Source organism: Lycorma delicatula, chromosome 2, assembly GCF_047948215.1.
Source record: "Lycorma delicatula isolate Av1 chromosome 2, ASM4794821v1, whole genome shotgun sequence".
NCBI classification, from domain to species: Eukaryota; Metazoa; Arthropoda; class Insecta; order Hemiptera; family Fulgoridae; genus Lycorma; species Lycorma delicatula.
Genome location: NC_134456.1, coordinates 207,239,773 through 207,255,452, shown reverse-complemented (window position 1 = coordinate 207,255,452; position 15,680 = coordinate 207,239,773). Strand labels below are relative to the sequence as shown.

At 31.6% G+C, this 15,680-nt stretch overlaps 1 protein-coding gene across 1 annotated transcript in view; it reads left to right on the top strand.

Annotated features, from left to right (window-relative positions):
* Positions 1-5,427: 5,427 nt before the first annotated feature.
* Positions 5,428-15,680, top strand: part of LOC142320046 (kin of IRRE-like protein 3) — a 722,369-nt gene continuing 712,116 nt past the window's right edge. The window contains exon 1 of the mRNA XM_075357724.1: positions 5,428-5,506. Coding sequence (XP_075213839.1) covers positions 5,437-5,506 — 70 coding nt within the window. The 5' untranslated portion in view covers positions 5,428-5,436. The remainder of the gene's footprint in view (positions 5,507-15,680) is intronic.

Sequence of the window (15,680 nt, the reverse complement as noted above, 5' to 3'; positions counted from 1 at the left end):
CGTGAGTAATTAAATAAATAATTGCAGTTAAGATTTAAAAAATTAATTTACATTTTAAAACGATTTAGGAATCATTTTAATTTCTTTTTTAACTTAGCTGGAGATGTTTCATTATTATCAAAGCAATAACAGGCTTACTCGCCCACTTATAATTTAAGATATATAAATTTTCTAGCAAATGAAAAATATTACTCCTGACTAGGATTTGAACCTAGAAACGTCTGGGTGAAATGTGCAAAAACTACCACCACCCGATCAATAATATTAAACTATTGTCTATTTAAAACACTTTTAAAAATAATATACACATCGTTTGAATATATTTGAGGATAAATATTTTTTTTCATCACTAGTTTACCCAATCATTTTTTAAAAAAAAATATAGAATAACTTGAGAAATAAATATATACAGATGAGTCAAAAGTATGGAGATACCTCAACAACTTTAAAATTGTTCCAGATAAAATACTTTAACTTTCAGGATAAAGTATCAGTTAACTACTTTACTTTTTTACAAGAAAGAGAATTTTAACCCCTTCTATGGGGGTGATCCAGGGGTTGTAACTGAAATATATTAAATGGTAACATCCTTTGTGATCATTTTATATTATTATTTTATATTTTATATATAACATACGATAAAAAAATGTTAATAAAATAGTTAATGTGTGTGTGTGTGTGTGTGTGTGCGCGCGCGCGCGTAAAATATTTTATCAAATTTTGTTTTAAACATATAACAGAAAGATAAACGATATTTATTTCAATACATTTAAACACAAAATGCATTGTTTTATAATAGTACAGAAGAAAAAACAGGAGATCATCGGAAAATTATCTCCACGATTTAAAGGACTTAAATAAAAAATATAAAAATAAAATTTCTATTCGAATTCACGATTTAAAGGACTTAAATAAAAAATATAAAAATAAAATTTCTATTCGAATTCACGATTTAAAGGACTTAAATAAAAAATATAAAAATAAAATTTCTATTCGAATTCACGATTTAAAGGACTTAAATAAAAAATATAAAAATAAAATTTCTATTCGAATTAACTAATTAATTTTTTTTTCAAAAAATTATTTGTTAAAAATATATTCAAAGTACTTAAATAATTCTTATTAGACTCTTAATTTAATTTTTATTTCAGACTTGACTTACAAGTCCCTTAAATACATTCCAGTTCTTGTTTAATTCATTTATTTTTAACAAATACTGCCTGTATTTTTCTGAAAATGGCATCGTATTTTATTACTAATACTTTATTTTTTAATAATAAGCATATATAAAGCGCAATATCATTTCTATAAAACGAAATACCATTCACTCATTTATTACAGTATTACCCGAACGAGAAATCCTGGAAAATGAAATTTTACAGAGTTTTCTCCTCTTAGGACTTTTAAATTTTTTATGATTTGTTTTTAAAATATTCAATCATCAAAGAAAAAAATATATGGGTGTAGTCGAATCAAAAATTCCCATTTTTAAAACTCCTTTATTCAAGGTGATATGGAAACAGCTTTATATTATAAAACTGAGTGATACGGAAATTTAGCACTGCAGAACAATGATTTGAACCACTACAACTTAATTATCCAATACGTAATTAATTTGGAGATAACCAAATGTTGTACTTTGAAGTTTAAGTAAGAAGCCAAAATGAGAAATTAATAACTTGCATTGATGTAAAGTAACAGTCTACAATACATTTTGTAAATTGTATAATTGTTTTAAAAATTTATTATATTAAGTAATTTAGGACACAAAACACTTAATTAAATTTTTTAATTAAACTAAATAGTATCAGTTGACCTAGCCGTTTAATTTATAGTAGTGTTCCAAATTATTATTTAGTGAATCATTATTATTATATTATAATTATGACGGGTCGAGGTTGAGGTTGTCTAGACCAAGCTGGCCGTGGAGTACCTCATTATGATGATTGACCGAAACTCTGCTTTGCTGAACAGCTACGTAGAGCCACTGACAAAGCCTAGAGGGCTATAACGGCCCTCAGAAGGCACATGGCGAAAGTCGGCGGACCGAAGGCCAGCAGGCGGCGGCTGACAGAAGTGTGAGCCCAGGCGCTAAGATTTAAGAAGAACCGGGGGCGGCTCGCGCAGCTGCAACGCACCGCTGCCTTACTAATCGCTTGCGGGTATCGGACGGTTTCCGAGCTTGCTGTTCTGGTGATCGCCGGTGTCATACCAATTTTCTCTTTAGGCATGGGAGCGCGAGGCTGCCTATCGGAGGCGGTGGGCAGGAGAAGATTGGGAGATCGTCGCCGGAGAGTAATAGACTAGCACGTTCCTTACCTGGTTATAAACCTGGGACACCAAGAACAGGAAATATTTGGACCGCGAGTCTCATCCCTCCGGTCATAGAGTTGGCAGGGCGGCGACATGGAGAAGTGGAGTACTATGTGACCCAGTTTTAAGGGTCTTGGATACTTCCATTCTTATCGCCATGTGATAGAAAAAGCGCCGTTCTCCGACGGCTTATATTGTCCCGATGTCTTCTGTTGACAACGCCGAGCAAACGTTTTTCGCATGTGCTAGGTGGGCGGAAAATTGAGGGACACTAGAGGCGGATTTCGGAGCATTGAGCCCTCCCAATGTGGTAACGGTGATGCTCCGGATGTGAGCAGCTGGAAGAGTGTGGTCCGAATCGTCGGGGCCAAGAAAGGCAGCGTGGATCGTTTTGAAGCAGGTGCAAATTAGATGGCAGCTTTCTCAGGCTAGGATGGGAGGACTCGGCCTGAAGTAATAATGGTTCTGCACCAAGTCCTGGTAGAAAGGGAGTGATTTTAGCTGGTAGTCTACTGAAGGCAGTTTGGTAAGACCCGTCAGCAGGAGCCCGGCAACAGCGCATAAATTGCATTTCTACTTCCCTCCCCGCCAAAATAAATTATTTTTGTTAGTGTTAATTATTATTGTGAAGGTTATTATTATATATATATATATATATTTTATATATATATAAAGTGTACTGTATGTAGAAAGAGTGTATTATTATTACTATTAAATCGGTTATTCTAATGGTAAACATGTTTACTAACGAATCATAAAGGAGTTAAGTTGTCCAATCCTTGTAAAGAAGTATTATTTCACTAAAAAAACAGGCTTATTATCAAATATAGTTATCTATCCGCTCTTTTACTACGATAAGATATGAATTTTGTAACTTATGGAAAATTCCAAGCCTGACTGGTATTTCCAGTTCCAAGACCTTCCCGATTACAGGCAGAGACGCAACCACTCTACAATCGACGTCAAGATTTATACAAAGGTGTTAATAAAATATGAAAACCTTTAATAAATTTTCAATCATTACTCATAGAAAAATGGAATTTAACAAATGTTCCTACCTCGATTTATTTCGGTTCGAGAACACCCCTCAACTCCCAATGGCGGGTGACATCCTGATCCTCGTAGGGAAGACATCCGCCTTGTCACGATCCCCCTCGCCACACCAGTTCCTCCATTCCTATCCCAAATGGGCTTTACCGGAGGTCGTCTTTTAGATCCACTAAACTTGATAACAACACTGTCATCAGTTTGGGCTCTGACAGGATGCCACCGATCAGACATTTCCATCAGTGAAATTTAAATAGAACACCATTCAACTTCCAATGGAGAGGGCAACTCAAGAATTTTATGTGAAAACAGTAGGTTGACAAATCGTTTTTAAAGGCTTTCAAAATAAATTTACATAAAAAACTTTGGGCTACGATAATCGAAACTAAAATGGCTGGTATTTATTGTTTTGCACATCTAGTTTCAAGGGTAATGTATGGTACACTACCTCTTAAATAACAGCTTAACATTAAAATACAAAAAAGAATTCATTTAGCAAATGGTCCTAACAGAAAACTATTTATTTTTAGGTAGACGATCACTAATTGGGATTTACTGTAGGCCACTTATGAAATTAGCTGTGAAAAAAATTAAATTCCAGCTATTTTAATTGGGGTTGTCAAAATCCGAATCTTACGTCCTATTTTAACTTAATGCTTTTTAAAATAATGATTTGCAACCCTACTCCATTTAAAATTTGTTAGTTGCTCTCCCATAAGTCTCCCTAGATACTTTGGGATGTGTTGGTCTTCGTTTCAAGATAATAGCAGTCGCCAAATATAATTTTTCTGTATATATATATATATATATATATATATATATATATATATTATAATATCCTCCTCTGTGGCAGATCCCTGGCACCATGCGCATCTCCATTCTCTTCTATTGTGAGTTAATCTCTTTAGTTCGAAGCGTCGAAAGCTACATCAAGTGATTCATAAATTTATAAGAAAAAGAGCTAGTGAGATGATTTCCCGCCTTAATTTTAAGGATTCGATGTTAACTATTTTTCTCATATTCTGAGTGTGATATCCCGAAGGATAAAAGTTATTGAATTTTTTATAATATAAGAATTGTATATATCTATTGCACACAGTCTAGTTAAATTCACATACGTCTGTTGGAAAGGATTCCAGACAACAGATCATATTCCAATCTACTCCGAACAAAAGCGTAAAATAATTTTATTATTGAGATGTATCCGAAAATAGTTCTGTATTTCTAATTATAAAACCAAGTAATTTATTGGCATTATTGATTAGAGAGTCAATCTGTTGTAAGTAGGTCAAGGTAGAGTCCAATAATGTTCCAAGGCCTTTCATCAGATATAATTTTACCAAATTTATATCATTTATAGAATAATTATAGATTTGATAATTTAATTTCCTAGTGAATACTATGTATTAACATTTCTTGATAATTAATTCAAGACCATTTTTATGAGTCCACCTTAAAATCATATCAATATCATACTACAGCAGAATGTAATTAGAATGTTAATTAGAAGGATAAAGCGGTAAATTTTAATATAATTCGCATAATCAAACAACTTAAATATCTGAGGCACCTAAGGAGATCATTATTTAATAATTATAAAAAAGAGGACCTAGGTTACTTCCTTGGGGAACTCCCGAATTATTACAAAACATATCTGACCTACAGCCTCCATATAATACTACGTCAAACTACGACCAAAACATTTTATAAAATTAATGTGGAATCCAAAATAATACATTTAAAAAAATAATATTGAGTGGTCAACACTGTCAAATCCCTTTTTATAGTCGAGGTAAATTGCATCCAAACGAGACCCACAATCGAAATGATAAGGTATATCACATGTAAATATTACAAGATTAGTTATTGTAGAGTAGTTCGGAGGGAATATTGCAGTCAAATAAATATTTCCTACAGTATACCCACTAGGTTATTTATTAATGTGGACTAATTAATTTTATTTTATTAACCAAATATAAGTAAATATATATATTTTTTTGTTACAGATGGACTGCAAATGTTACGGACAGCAGATAGCGCTGTTGTAATTGTGAATGCTATCAGTAATATGACGTCATGGAATTGAATTCAACAACTTTTTTAACTTTCTTCATATTTGTAATCTATTCACTAGTCAACGGAACTGGTAAGTAAAATAAAAATTTTCTTTACTAGGTTTTTATTTATGAAATAGGTGTAATATTTATGAAAAAGGGGAATTTCCGTCAGACTTCAAAAAGAGTGTTATAGTCATGATACCAAAGAAAGCAGGGGCAGATAATTGTGAAGAATACAGAACAATTAGTTTAACTAGTCATGCATCAAAAAAGTTAACTAGAATTCTATACAGAAGAATTAAGAGGAGAGTGGAAGAAGTGTTAGGAGAAGACCAATTTGGTTTCAGGAAAAGTATAGGGACAAGGGAAGCAATTTTAGGCCTCAGATTAATAGTAGAAGGAAGATTAAAGAAAAACAAACCAACATACTTGGCGTTTATAGACCTAGAAAAGGCATTCGATAACGTAGACTGGAATAAAATGTTCAGCATTTAAAAAAAATTAGGGTTCTAATACAGAGATAGAAGAACAATTGCTAACATGTACAGGAACCAAACAGCAACAGTAACAATTGAAGAACATAAGAAAGAAGCCGTAATAAGAAAGGGAGTCCGACAAGGATGTTCCCTATCTCCGTTACTTTTTAATCTTTACATGGAACTAGCAGTTAATGATGTTAAAGAACAATTTAGATTCGGAGTAACAGTACAAGGTGAAAAGATAAAGATGCTACGATTTGCTGATGATATAGTAATTCTAGCCGAGAGTGAAAACGATTTAGAAGAAACAATGAACGGCATAGATGAAGTCCTACGCAAGAACTATCGCATGAAAATAAACAAGAAGAAAACAAAAGTAATGAAATGTAGTAGAAATAACAAAGATGGACCACTGAATGTGAAAATAGGAGGAGAAAAGGTTATGGAGGTAGAAGAATTTTGTTATTTGGGAAGTAGAATTACTAAAGATGGACGAAGCAGGAGCGATATAAAATGCCGAATAGCACAAGCTAAACGAGCCTTCAGTAAGAAATATAATTTGTTTACATCAAAAATTAATTTAAATGTCAGGAAAAGATTTTTGAAAGTGTATGTTTGGAGTGTCGCTTTATATGGAAGTGAAACTTTGACGATCGGAGTATCTGAGAAGAAAACTTTAGAAGCTTTTGAAATGTGATGCTATAGGAGAATGTTAAAAATCAGATGGGTGGATAAAGTGAGAAATGAAGAGGTATTGCGGCAAATAGATGAAGAAAGAAGCATTTGGAAAAATATAGTTAAAAGAAGAGACAGACTTATAGGCCACATACTAAGGCATCCTGGAATAGTCGCTTTAATATTGGAAGGACAGGTAGAAGGGAAAAATTGTGTAGGCAGGCCACGTTTGGAATATGTAAAACAAATTGTTAGGGATGTAGGATGTAGAGGGTATACTGAAATGAAACGACTAGCACTAGATAGGGAATCTTGGTGAGCTGCATCAAACCAGTCAAATGACTGAAGACAAAAAAAAAAAGAAGGTTTTTATTATATTATTTTACAACCTTTTAATAAAAATTTTTTTTTTGTAATAAAGTTGTACAAAATTTTATGTTTTAAAATAATAAAAAAATTCTACTGAAACACTTCTGAATCAAATTTTATACCTAAAAAGAAGAAAAAAACAAACAAGATTTATCGTACGAAATTATCCTACAAAATAAAAAGGATCAAATTAAAAATAAAATTATCGAATTTTGTAGTTATATAGGAAAGATGAGATAAATTTTATTACATGAAACTAAAAAACAAATAATTACACCTACCCTATTAGACCTATCGTAGGTCAGGAGGAAATAAAATTACCAAGAGGGTGAATTAGAACCTTTCTAAGAAAAAAATTATTGTTTTTATTTTATTTCAAATTTGTACATTGTAATCTGTTCAATTAATGAAAAATATACAACCCCCTACAGACGGCCCATTGAGATGAGGATGATGTACTTGTATACGACATATAAATGAGGTGTAGATTGTGGCACAGATATTCGGTCTTTGCTTTAGGGCGACCGAATGGGTGATGGCGGGAGAAATGCCAAGCAAACCAATATATTTAAAAAATGCAAACTATTCCAGGGAATAATGAAATGTTGTTATCTTATGTTTTATGATTTCTTAGAGCCATCGGTTTGTATTCAGATATATAATTTTATAATAAAATAATTATATAAAAATAAAAGTAAAAACTAACTAAATAAAAACTAAACTATATAAACTGGTAATTTTATTATTTTGGGGTATATGTAACGTGACATATCTTTGGGTTTTTATTTCGCTTTTAGCGTGCGTTATAAGCTTGTTATATAGAAGAGTTTTGGCGTTTCTGAGGTTTTAGTTAATAACTAATTTCTAATTGTCCATTTTTAACATTTATTTTTTACAAAAAATATATCGTGTTCGGGTATGTTACCATGAAAGCATTTTTCACCCAGAAAAAAAGATTGTTTTATGGAATGATTTTTACCAAAATTATATTCTTGTGTATAATAAACTTAATAGAAAGCAGACGAAATAAATAGTAATGATTTAAACATTTTGTTCGATTTAAAAGAAATTAGGTCCATTATAATATACGAACGGATGGATAGGTCACGGTCCAGACGGTATTAATCTAAAAATTTCTTCTTTAATCAAAGTCCATAATATTTTAAATTGGATTTAAAATTGGCATTTTAAACCCTTAATTAATTCTACACATGTATTTAAATTTCCTTTTAATTTAATCAAATCTTTTAAAATAAAAATACATTTTTTTTTTTTATAAATTTGTTTCATGTTTAAAAACTAACATATATTTTAGAAACACCTCAACTGAGTCCAGATGTAATGCGAAAAAAATTTAATAAACAATTTAAAAGTAATATTAGATGCGATATCTTTTTATGAATTAATTATATTGCATTTAAATTAGTATTTATAGAAAACTACTTACAGTAAATATTAGTGAATGAAAACATTAAAAATATTCTGAAATCATTATTTGTTGTACATATTTAATTTTCAGAAAATAAATAGATAAATAAAAGTACAGGATACGAAATAAATTATTACTAGAAAAAATTCAACGTTATCTAAAATTCCAGTATTGAGAAACAGCTGGTTGGCTCGTCGGTCGGTTACGATAAAATACATTTCTCTTTTGTTTCCACTCTTTCGTTAAGATAAATGCCAGGATAGTGTCACAACAACGAAACCAGTTGTCACCAAAGAGACAATCTGTAAAATACAACAAAGCAAAATAAAAAAACAAAACAAAAAAGGCAGGAGTTTGATTTGAGATATCACATTCTTTTTCATGCCATATTGAACTTTCATTTTGATTAAATTTATTATATATGATCTCTGTTCTTGTAATACAACATTTTTAAAAAAGAAATACAAATTAAAATTACAAATAAGCATTGATATATGAGCTAATCATACATGGTTGTTTTTTTATTTATTTATTGACCGAAATTGAAAATAACTTACATTAACGAAAAATTATTTAGAAATACGTTTTTACTTCCTTGTGTGAAGTTAAGCAAGTATTGTGATTCCGAGAAATTTGGGTTTTCAGATTTCGACGAAAATATCCATTTTGATAGTCCCTGAATCCATTTTGAGTAGTTTCGGCGTGACGTCTGTACGTACGAATTTATCTCGCATAACTCAAAAACGATTAGCCGTCGGATGTTGAAATTTTGGATTTAGGACTCTTGTAACATCTAGTTGTGCACTTCCACTTTTGGTTGCAATCAACTAACCAAAAGTATCCAAAAAAGTCAAAAAGCCAATTTTTTTTATTTTGGACTTTTTCTTAATTGCTGTAATAAGCCCTCATTGAGAGATTTTCAGCGATATATCATAGTGTTATTTATTTTTCTTGATTCCAGAGTTATAGCCAAATGAAATTGTAGTTAATGGAATATTTGGATCGTAGAAGGGGAAGGCACATCGGTTCAATTCGAATTCATCTCATTTCTTTCATCTTTTTTTTTTATTTAAATATATTGATTTGTTAATAATTTTATTAACAAAAGACAATAAATAATGATTAATAATAACAATAAAAAAAATATGAAAAAAATACCAGAAGTTATTTTGAAATAAAATTTTATATACGTTTCATTTTAAAAAAATGTGTCTATGTAATTTAATAGGCATACAACGAAGTCATGTGGTGTCCACATCTGATTTTTTAATTACATTGTCAGGAATATAAACATATTTTAAAGCTCTAATAACTTACTGTTATTATATCTTTAATTCAAATATACCGGAATATAATACTGAGGACTTGGATAAGGACTTGTATAATAATACTGAGGATGTCTTGGATAAGATGTACAATGTTAATTTAAGAGCAGAAACGGACAGTTTTATTTTCACTCTGGTCGTACATTTATTCTCTATCATCGCTTAAAAGCGATATTACCAAAGGTGGTGATTCCAAAACAGAAAGCCTTCAATGTTTCACAGTTTGCTAAATAAGAATCTGTAATTACTTTTCAACATAAATTTCATATAAATTTTAATTGCGATATTCCAAATGATAATAACATTCGTTGATGTCATAAACAGTTTGAAACGATCGAATATCTGTGCAAAGGAAACGATAGAGGGAGTCTAGATAAAATATTAAACGTATCAGCGAGTCTTTCCTACGCAGTCCATACCGTGAACAGCTGTTACAGGTTTTGAAGTCTATCGGCTACGCTATTCGTGCCCACTTGGCGATCGGAATGTTGCGCATGGAGATGATGACTCTCTTGAATGATCGTGTTGTATTTGGTGATGAGTCAACATCTCATCTTAGTAGAAAAGTTAACACATATAATATCCGTACCGTAGAGGGGGGTCAGAAAATCCCTTGAATTCTTAATGCGAAAGAGACTTCCTAAAATTAAATGCTTTGGGTGCGATATCCTGATACAGAGTTTACACTCGTTTTTTTCACAGTTTTTAGCGAAGATTCACACGATTCCCAAACAGGGAGTCTTCAAATATAAGTTTTAACATTTTATCTGATGACTTGAGACAGAATATTTACGAGTATAAATAATTTATTATTTTAAAACAGAAAGAAGGTAATGTGTTGCTTTACACTATTTATTCCAGTAACTTTTATCCCTGTGATTTATATAAAGCCTACGAGTCACATGAAGCATTAGACAAAGGTAGGTTCTCTACAAAAATGATATTCAATATCCTGCCAGTCCTTGTAATGAAGCAAATGAAGATCTTACTTTTAGGATTAAATATCATCCAGAATATTATGCACCAGTATGGCTTAACAGCCCTTATGTTCATAGAATTGATGCTCAACTTAATAACAATATGAAAATGATTGCCGGGGTATCAGGTCTACTTCTCTGGAATGGCTCCCAGTATTTAGCCACATACCATCCCCAAACCTGCGCCGTATGAGCGCTCTTATAAGAGAGTACAAGAAGATTATGGACAATCAAAACCTACCAATAAATGAGGACATTGAGGATGCCAATCGTGGTCGCCGTCGATCTAGAAAGCCACCTATCAAAACAGCAATTGCTGCCACAGAGGAAGGATTTAACCTAACTGACGCCTGGCGTCAAGAATGGACAACAAAGCAGAATAATCAAATCCCATGTATTACTCAAAAGCTGCCGTTTTTTGGCTTGTCACGTAAGACATGGTCAACGCTAAACACAATAAGAAATCAGCATGATAGGTGCGCCTGTTTCCTGTATAAATGGGGTAAAACACCGACGCCCCTTTGCGAGTGTGGTGAAAATCAAACTATTAAACACATCACAGAAGTTTGCCCTAGGACAGCTTATGAAGGGACTCCTGAAGATTTCCTGATGGCGACTTCAGTATCAGTAGCTTATATTAATTTTTTTGTAATTTTTGACTATAATTGGTGTTGCGTCTTAGTGCCATACGCTAAATAAATAAATGATCATCTACATTTTTTGGGGATTTTTATGCTAATATGTAATATGCACTCGGTTCAGGAGAGAAGAGAATAAAAAAACAACATTTCTCCCATTCTCTATTAAACCTGGCTTGGGATGCTAGTTTTTATTGTTGTTTTTTTTTTAGAACGAATTGTGTTTTAATCAGGACTTACGTCGGATCACCTGTACCATAATATGTCATTACCATAATGGTAAGGACAGTTTAATTTATATACGGGATTCACTACTTGTCTTTACAAAATAGTTCCGTTCATCGTAAATGAATTTCAATTTTTATTTTTAAAGTATAGCTATGTAACTTATACAACATTGAAATTCATGAAATATCAAGTAAAATACCCATTTCAATACTGCACCTTACAAATTTGCACGATGTATATTTTTTAATTACACTTTAAAACGTTATTTCAATAAATAATAATATAATATTCTTAATAAGCGCTCAATTCTAGTAGACTCGGCAATACTTCGCTATTGCTAGATTTGAGTATACGTACACATTAAATGAACAAACTGAAAGTTTCATAAAACCTTAAAAAACTGAACATTAAGAACTTCACAAAATTTAACCTTTCACTTTATAGAAGTCAGAATATAAATAAATTCAAATGGCAAAACAACAGCACTATCTATCGGATTTAATTCATACCATTCTCTAATCACAGCATTCGGTAGAAAATAATTTTTTAACGAAAAGGGTTGTGGATGCAAAGTCATTACAATTAATACTGAACATTACGGAACTTCATAAAATTTAACTTATCACTTTATAAAAGTCAGAATGAAAATAAATCCAATTGTCAGAACAGCACTATCTATCGGATTTAATTCAAACTACTCTCTAAACACGTTATAAATACGATTTTAATGTAATAACAACACTAAGCTACGACACAAGTAATTGATATGCGAAAAAGAAACAAAATAAAAAACTTCCTAGAATCCGATCGTAGCACCAACTACCGGGTCTGACTGATATGCCAAAAATTAAAAAAAATTTCTAAAACCCGATCGCAGTGCTGCCTACCGGATCCAGTTGTGAACCTTAACAATCCCAAGATCAACAACAGCACACAAATAAATAAATTAAAAAAATATTTTCTATCGGATCAAATTATGAATCTAAACCATTCTCGAATCAACTTTATCACACACACAAAATTTCATCAAAATCAGTTCAGCCGTTTAGGAGGTGTTCAGTCACATACAAACGGACAGAAGAAATAAATATATAGATTGTTGGTATTAAAATAAATCAATTTAGAAATTTAAATTACTTCAGAAATCTTAGTATTTAAAAACATTCAATTTTAATGGGTTTAAAGATATTTGTAAAGTTATATATAAAATATCAGAATCGAGGTTTTAAACCTTTCCTCATCGTTTTAAATTTTATTTTTTGGGTTGATTTTTTAACACGTAATCAGCAATGACCGAGTCCCTTTGTACACTTTAGTGGTACAATAAATAATATACCTCCAGCTATCTTATGAAATAAAAATGGAGCATAAATTTTCTAATTAAATTACAATCTAATGGCAAATTAAAAAAAAGTTAATTTTTTCTGAAGTAGACCTGGAGATGAAATTAAATTATAAATGAATATATTTAATATTAAAAAGGTGTACGGAATACTAAATTCTGCACTGAAGTAAAGGATAATTTATATATAAAAAAAACAAGTGAAATACAAAATATGTATTATACGCCTGCAAATAATGAAACGATCTGAAGTAATTTATGATGAGTTATCGGTTGATGTTGAATAAATATTGATGGATTATAAAAAAAGATTTAAGCAGTAAAGCTTAGTGTATTATGGAACTCAAAGATTCGATATTTCTCTATTCTTAAATGAAATTCGTTCCGGCATAAATAGCTTTTCAATTTCTCCTTCGGCTCTGCACAGTCCTATCTGAGATTGGATTAAATTTTTCTTCTTCACCCGTTATAGAAATTAATTTATGGTAATCCAATAACAGTGAATCTACAGTGCTCGAGCAAGAACCGTTCATTCTTTTCTACCTTGGTTGCGAAGAGAATAATTGGAATTTTATCAGACCTTCACCCTGCACTGCCTCCTATATTCTTCGTTTTTTTTCCTCGACGTAGCCTTGTTAAATTTAATAACCCTAGCCGTGGCAGTCTACCGGGCTCATCGAAGAACGAACTCGACCGCGCCTGGCCGACAGTCTTCCTTGTTATTCAACTGCAAAAACCCTTTCCTGATTGTAAGTATGCTTTATAAGCGAGAAAAAAAATCACAACTAACCAAAAACCGAACGTTCTTCCTAGAATTAATTTTCATTACTATCTTCTAAAATTTAATATTAATTACATTTTTTTGAATTTTATAAAATAATTTACGGTTTTATTAATTAAGTTTTAATTTTTAAAAATAATTTCTTACTGTAAAAATTGTAACGAGCAAACAGAATTTTCAAGTTTCATAAAATAGAAATTGTTATTTTCATTAAAATATCATATAAATTTATTATTTAATAACGATTTGAATAAAATCACTTTTATTTGTTAATTTTGTTTTAAAAATTTTATTTAATTTTATATATATTTTTTATTATAATTTATTATAACACTGTAGCATTTTGGAAATTAAAATTATTACTACGATATCAATTTCATAAATACGAATAGATAAAGCAAAAATTGAAATCTTTCTAACCAAAATGAAATTAATTCTCAATAAATAAATTTGTGCTTCTCAATAAATAATAATGCGCAAATTAACTTTCGGATTAATTATATTTCGTTTTAAATATAGGTGAGGAGGATAAATTTTATTAACATCAACCGTAAAAACGGTTGAAACCATAATCCTTGATATATCTATCACCGTTGCAGATATACATTACACCCTGAACATACATTTTTTTGCTGAGTTTTATCATAGCAATTAATTTTGCTCAATATCTCTTACTTTCATTTGCCTTTATTATTATTTTTTTTTAAATGGCATTTCAGGTTTTTTAGAACTCATAGTAAATTTTTTTCTATGAAAATGCCGTGAAAAATGAGATTAAGATTTAACACGAACCTGAATTATTGGCCAAATACGGATAATAGAGTTATTGATTGACGTAAGCTAAAAGCAAACTCGAAGTGCTTATTACATTGTATGTAAATATTTTCATATTTGAAACTGAGGCTTGTTTTAAAAGTTATTCTAATAGTACTGGAAAATAACGGTAAACGGCAAATTATATTAAAAATTAAAAGTATGTAAATAGAATTAGAATATTAGTAATGCATATAGTATTAAACAGCATCTAGAAAGAAATTCTTGAAGGATATTTGCCTTTGAATTAAGCATCACCTTGTACTTTATGAAATATTTTATTGAATACGTCTATCACCACCACATTACTGCAGTTGTTTCTCTGAGCATGCGCACCACATTATCTTATTTGTTGGTTTTCAGTAGTTACCATCACAGGTACAGCGATATTTGTTTAAATGTGATGAAACATCGTTTAAAACGTTCAAGTCAATCGATAATCCCAGCGATTGTGAAATTAGGGCAGTTATCCGATTTGCAAACGCGAAAAATTCACACTAGCTGAAATTTAATGTATTTAATAATTGTATTTCATCCCTTTTGTAAAGTTAAGTGACTTGGTTTTATGTATACTGAATTGTGTCGGTAAATAAATCTTGCTACACATATAAGTGAGGTGCTATACCTCATCTCACTGAAGGACAATGACATATATCTTCGACTGACTGGAGCTAATGAAAGTATACTGTGTGGATGTCAAACTCCGCTTATGTAGATTTAAAAAAAAAAAAATTCGGGGTAAACTGGCGAAAAAGATTCTGTCGCCAGGGGGTCGAATCGAGGACACGTGCAGGGCCAGGGACACAGCCTCTTTGCTGAGGTCACTCGGGTCCAGCAGATGGCTGGATCAAGACATTCTGATGACGCATTGAGGACCATCGAAGTTTGTGAGGTGGGCGCGCGATTCAGGGAAGGGGGTATGCGTGGGGGGCATGCCCGGACCCAGACTAAGTGATAGGGAAGGGAAGGGTAGTCCTCTTGGGGAGAGTGACCATGGCAACCCAGAGGGATGTCTTAATGATTCAAGAGGGACCCCGTCGGGAGATCAGCTTCAAGCTGCACAAAGGAGGGGCTACTCTTCAGCCACGTCACTTCGACCAAAGTAAAGTCTTCTAGGTGGTTTTCGGTGGCTCTCAAGCGGTAAAAAAAAAAAAAAACAATATAATTTCGATAAAGATTGCCAAATCAGTGAAGTTTATATAGAAAG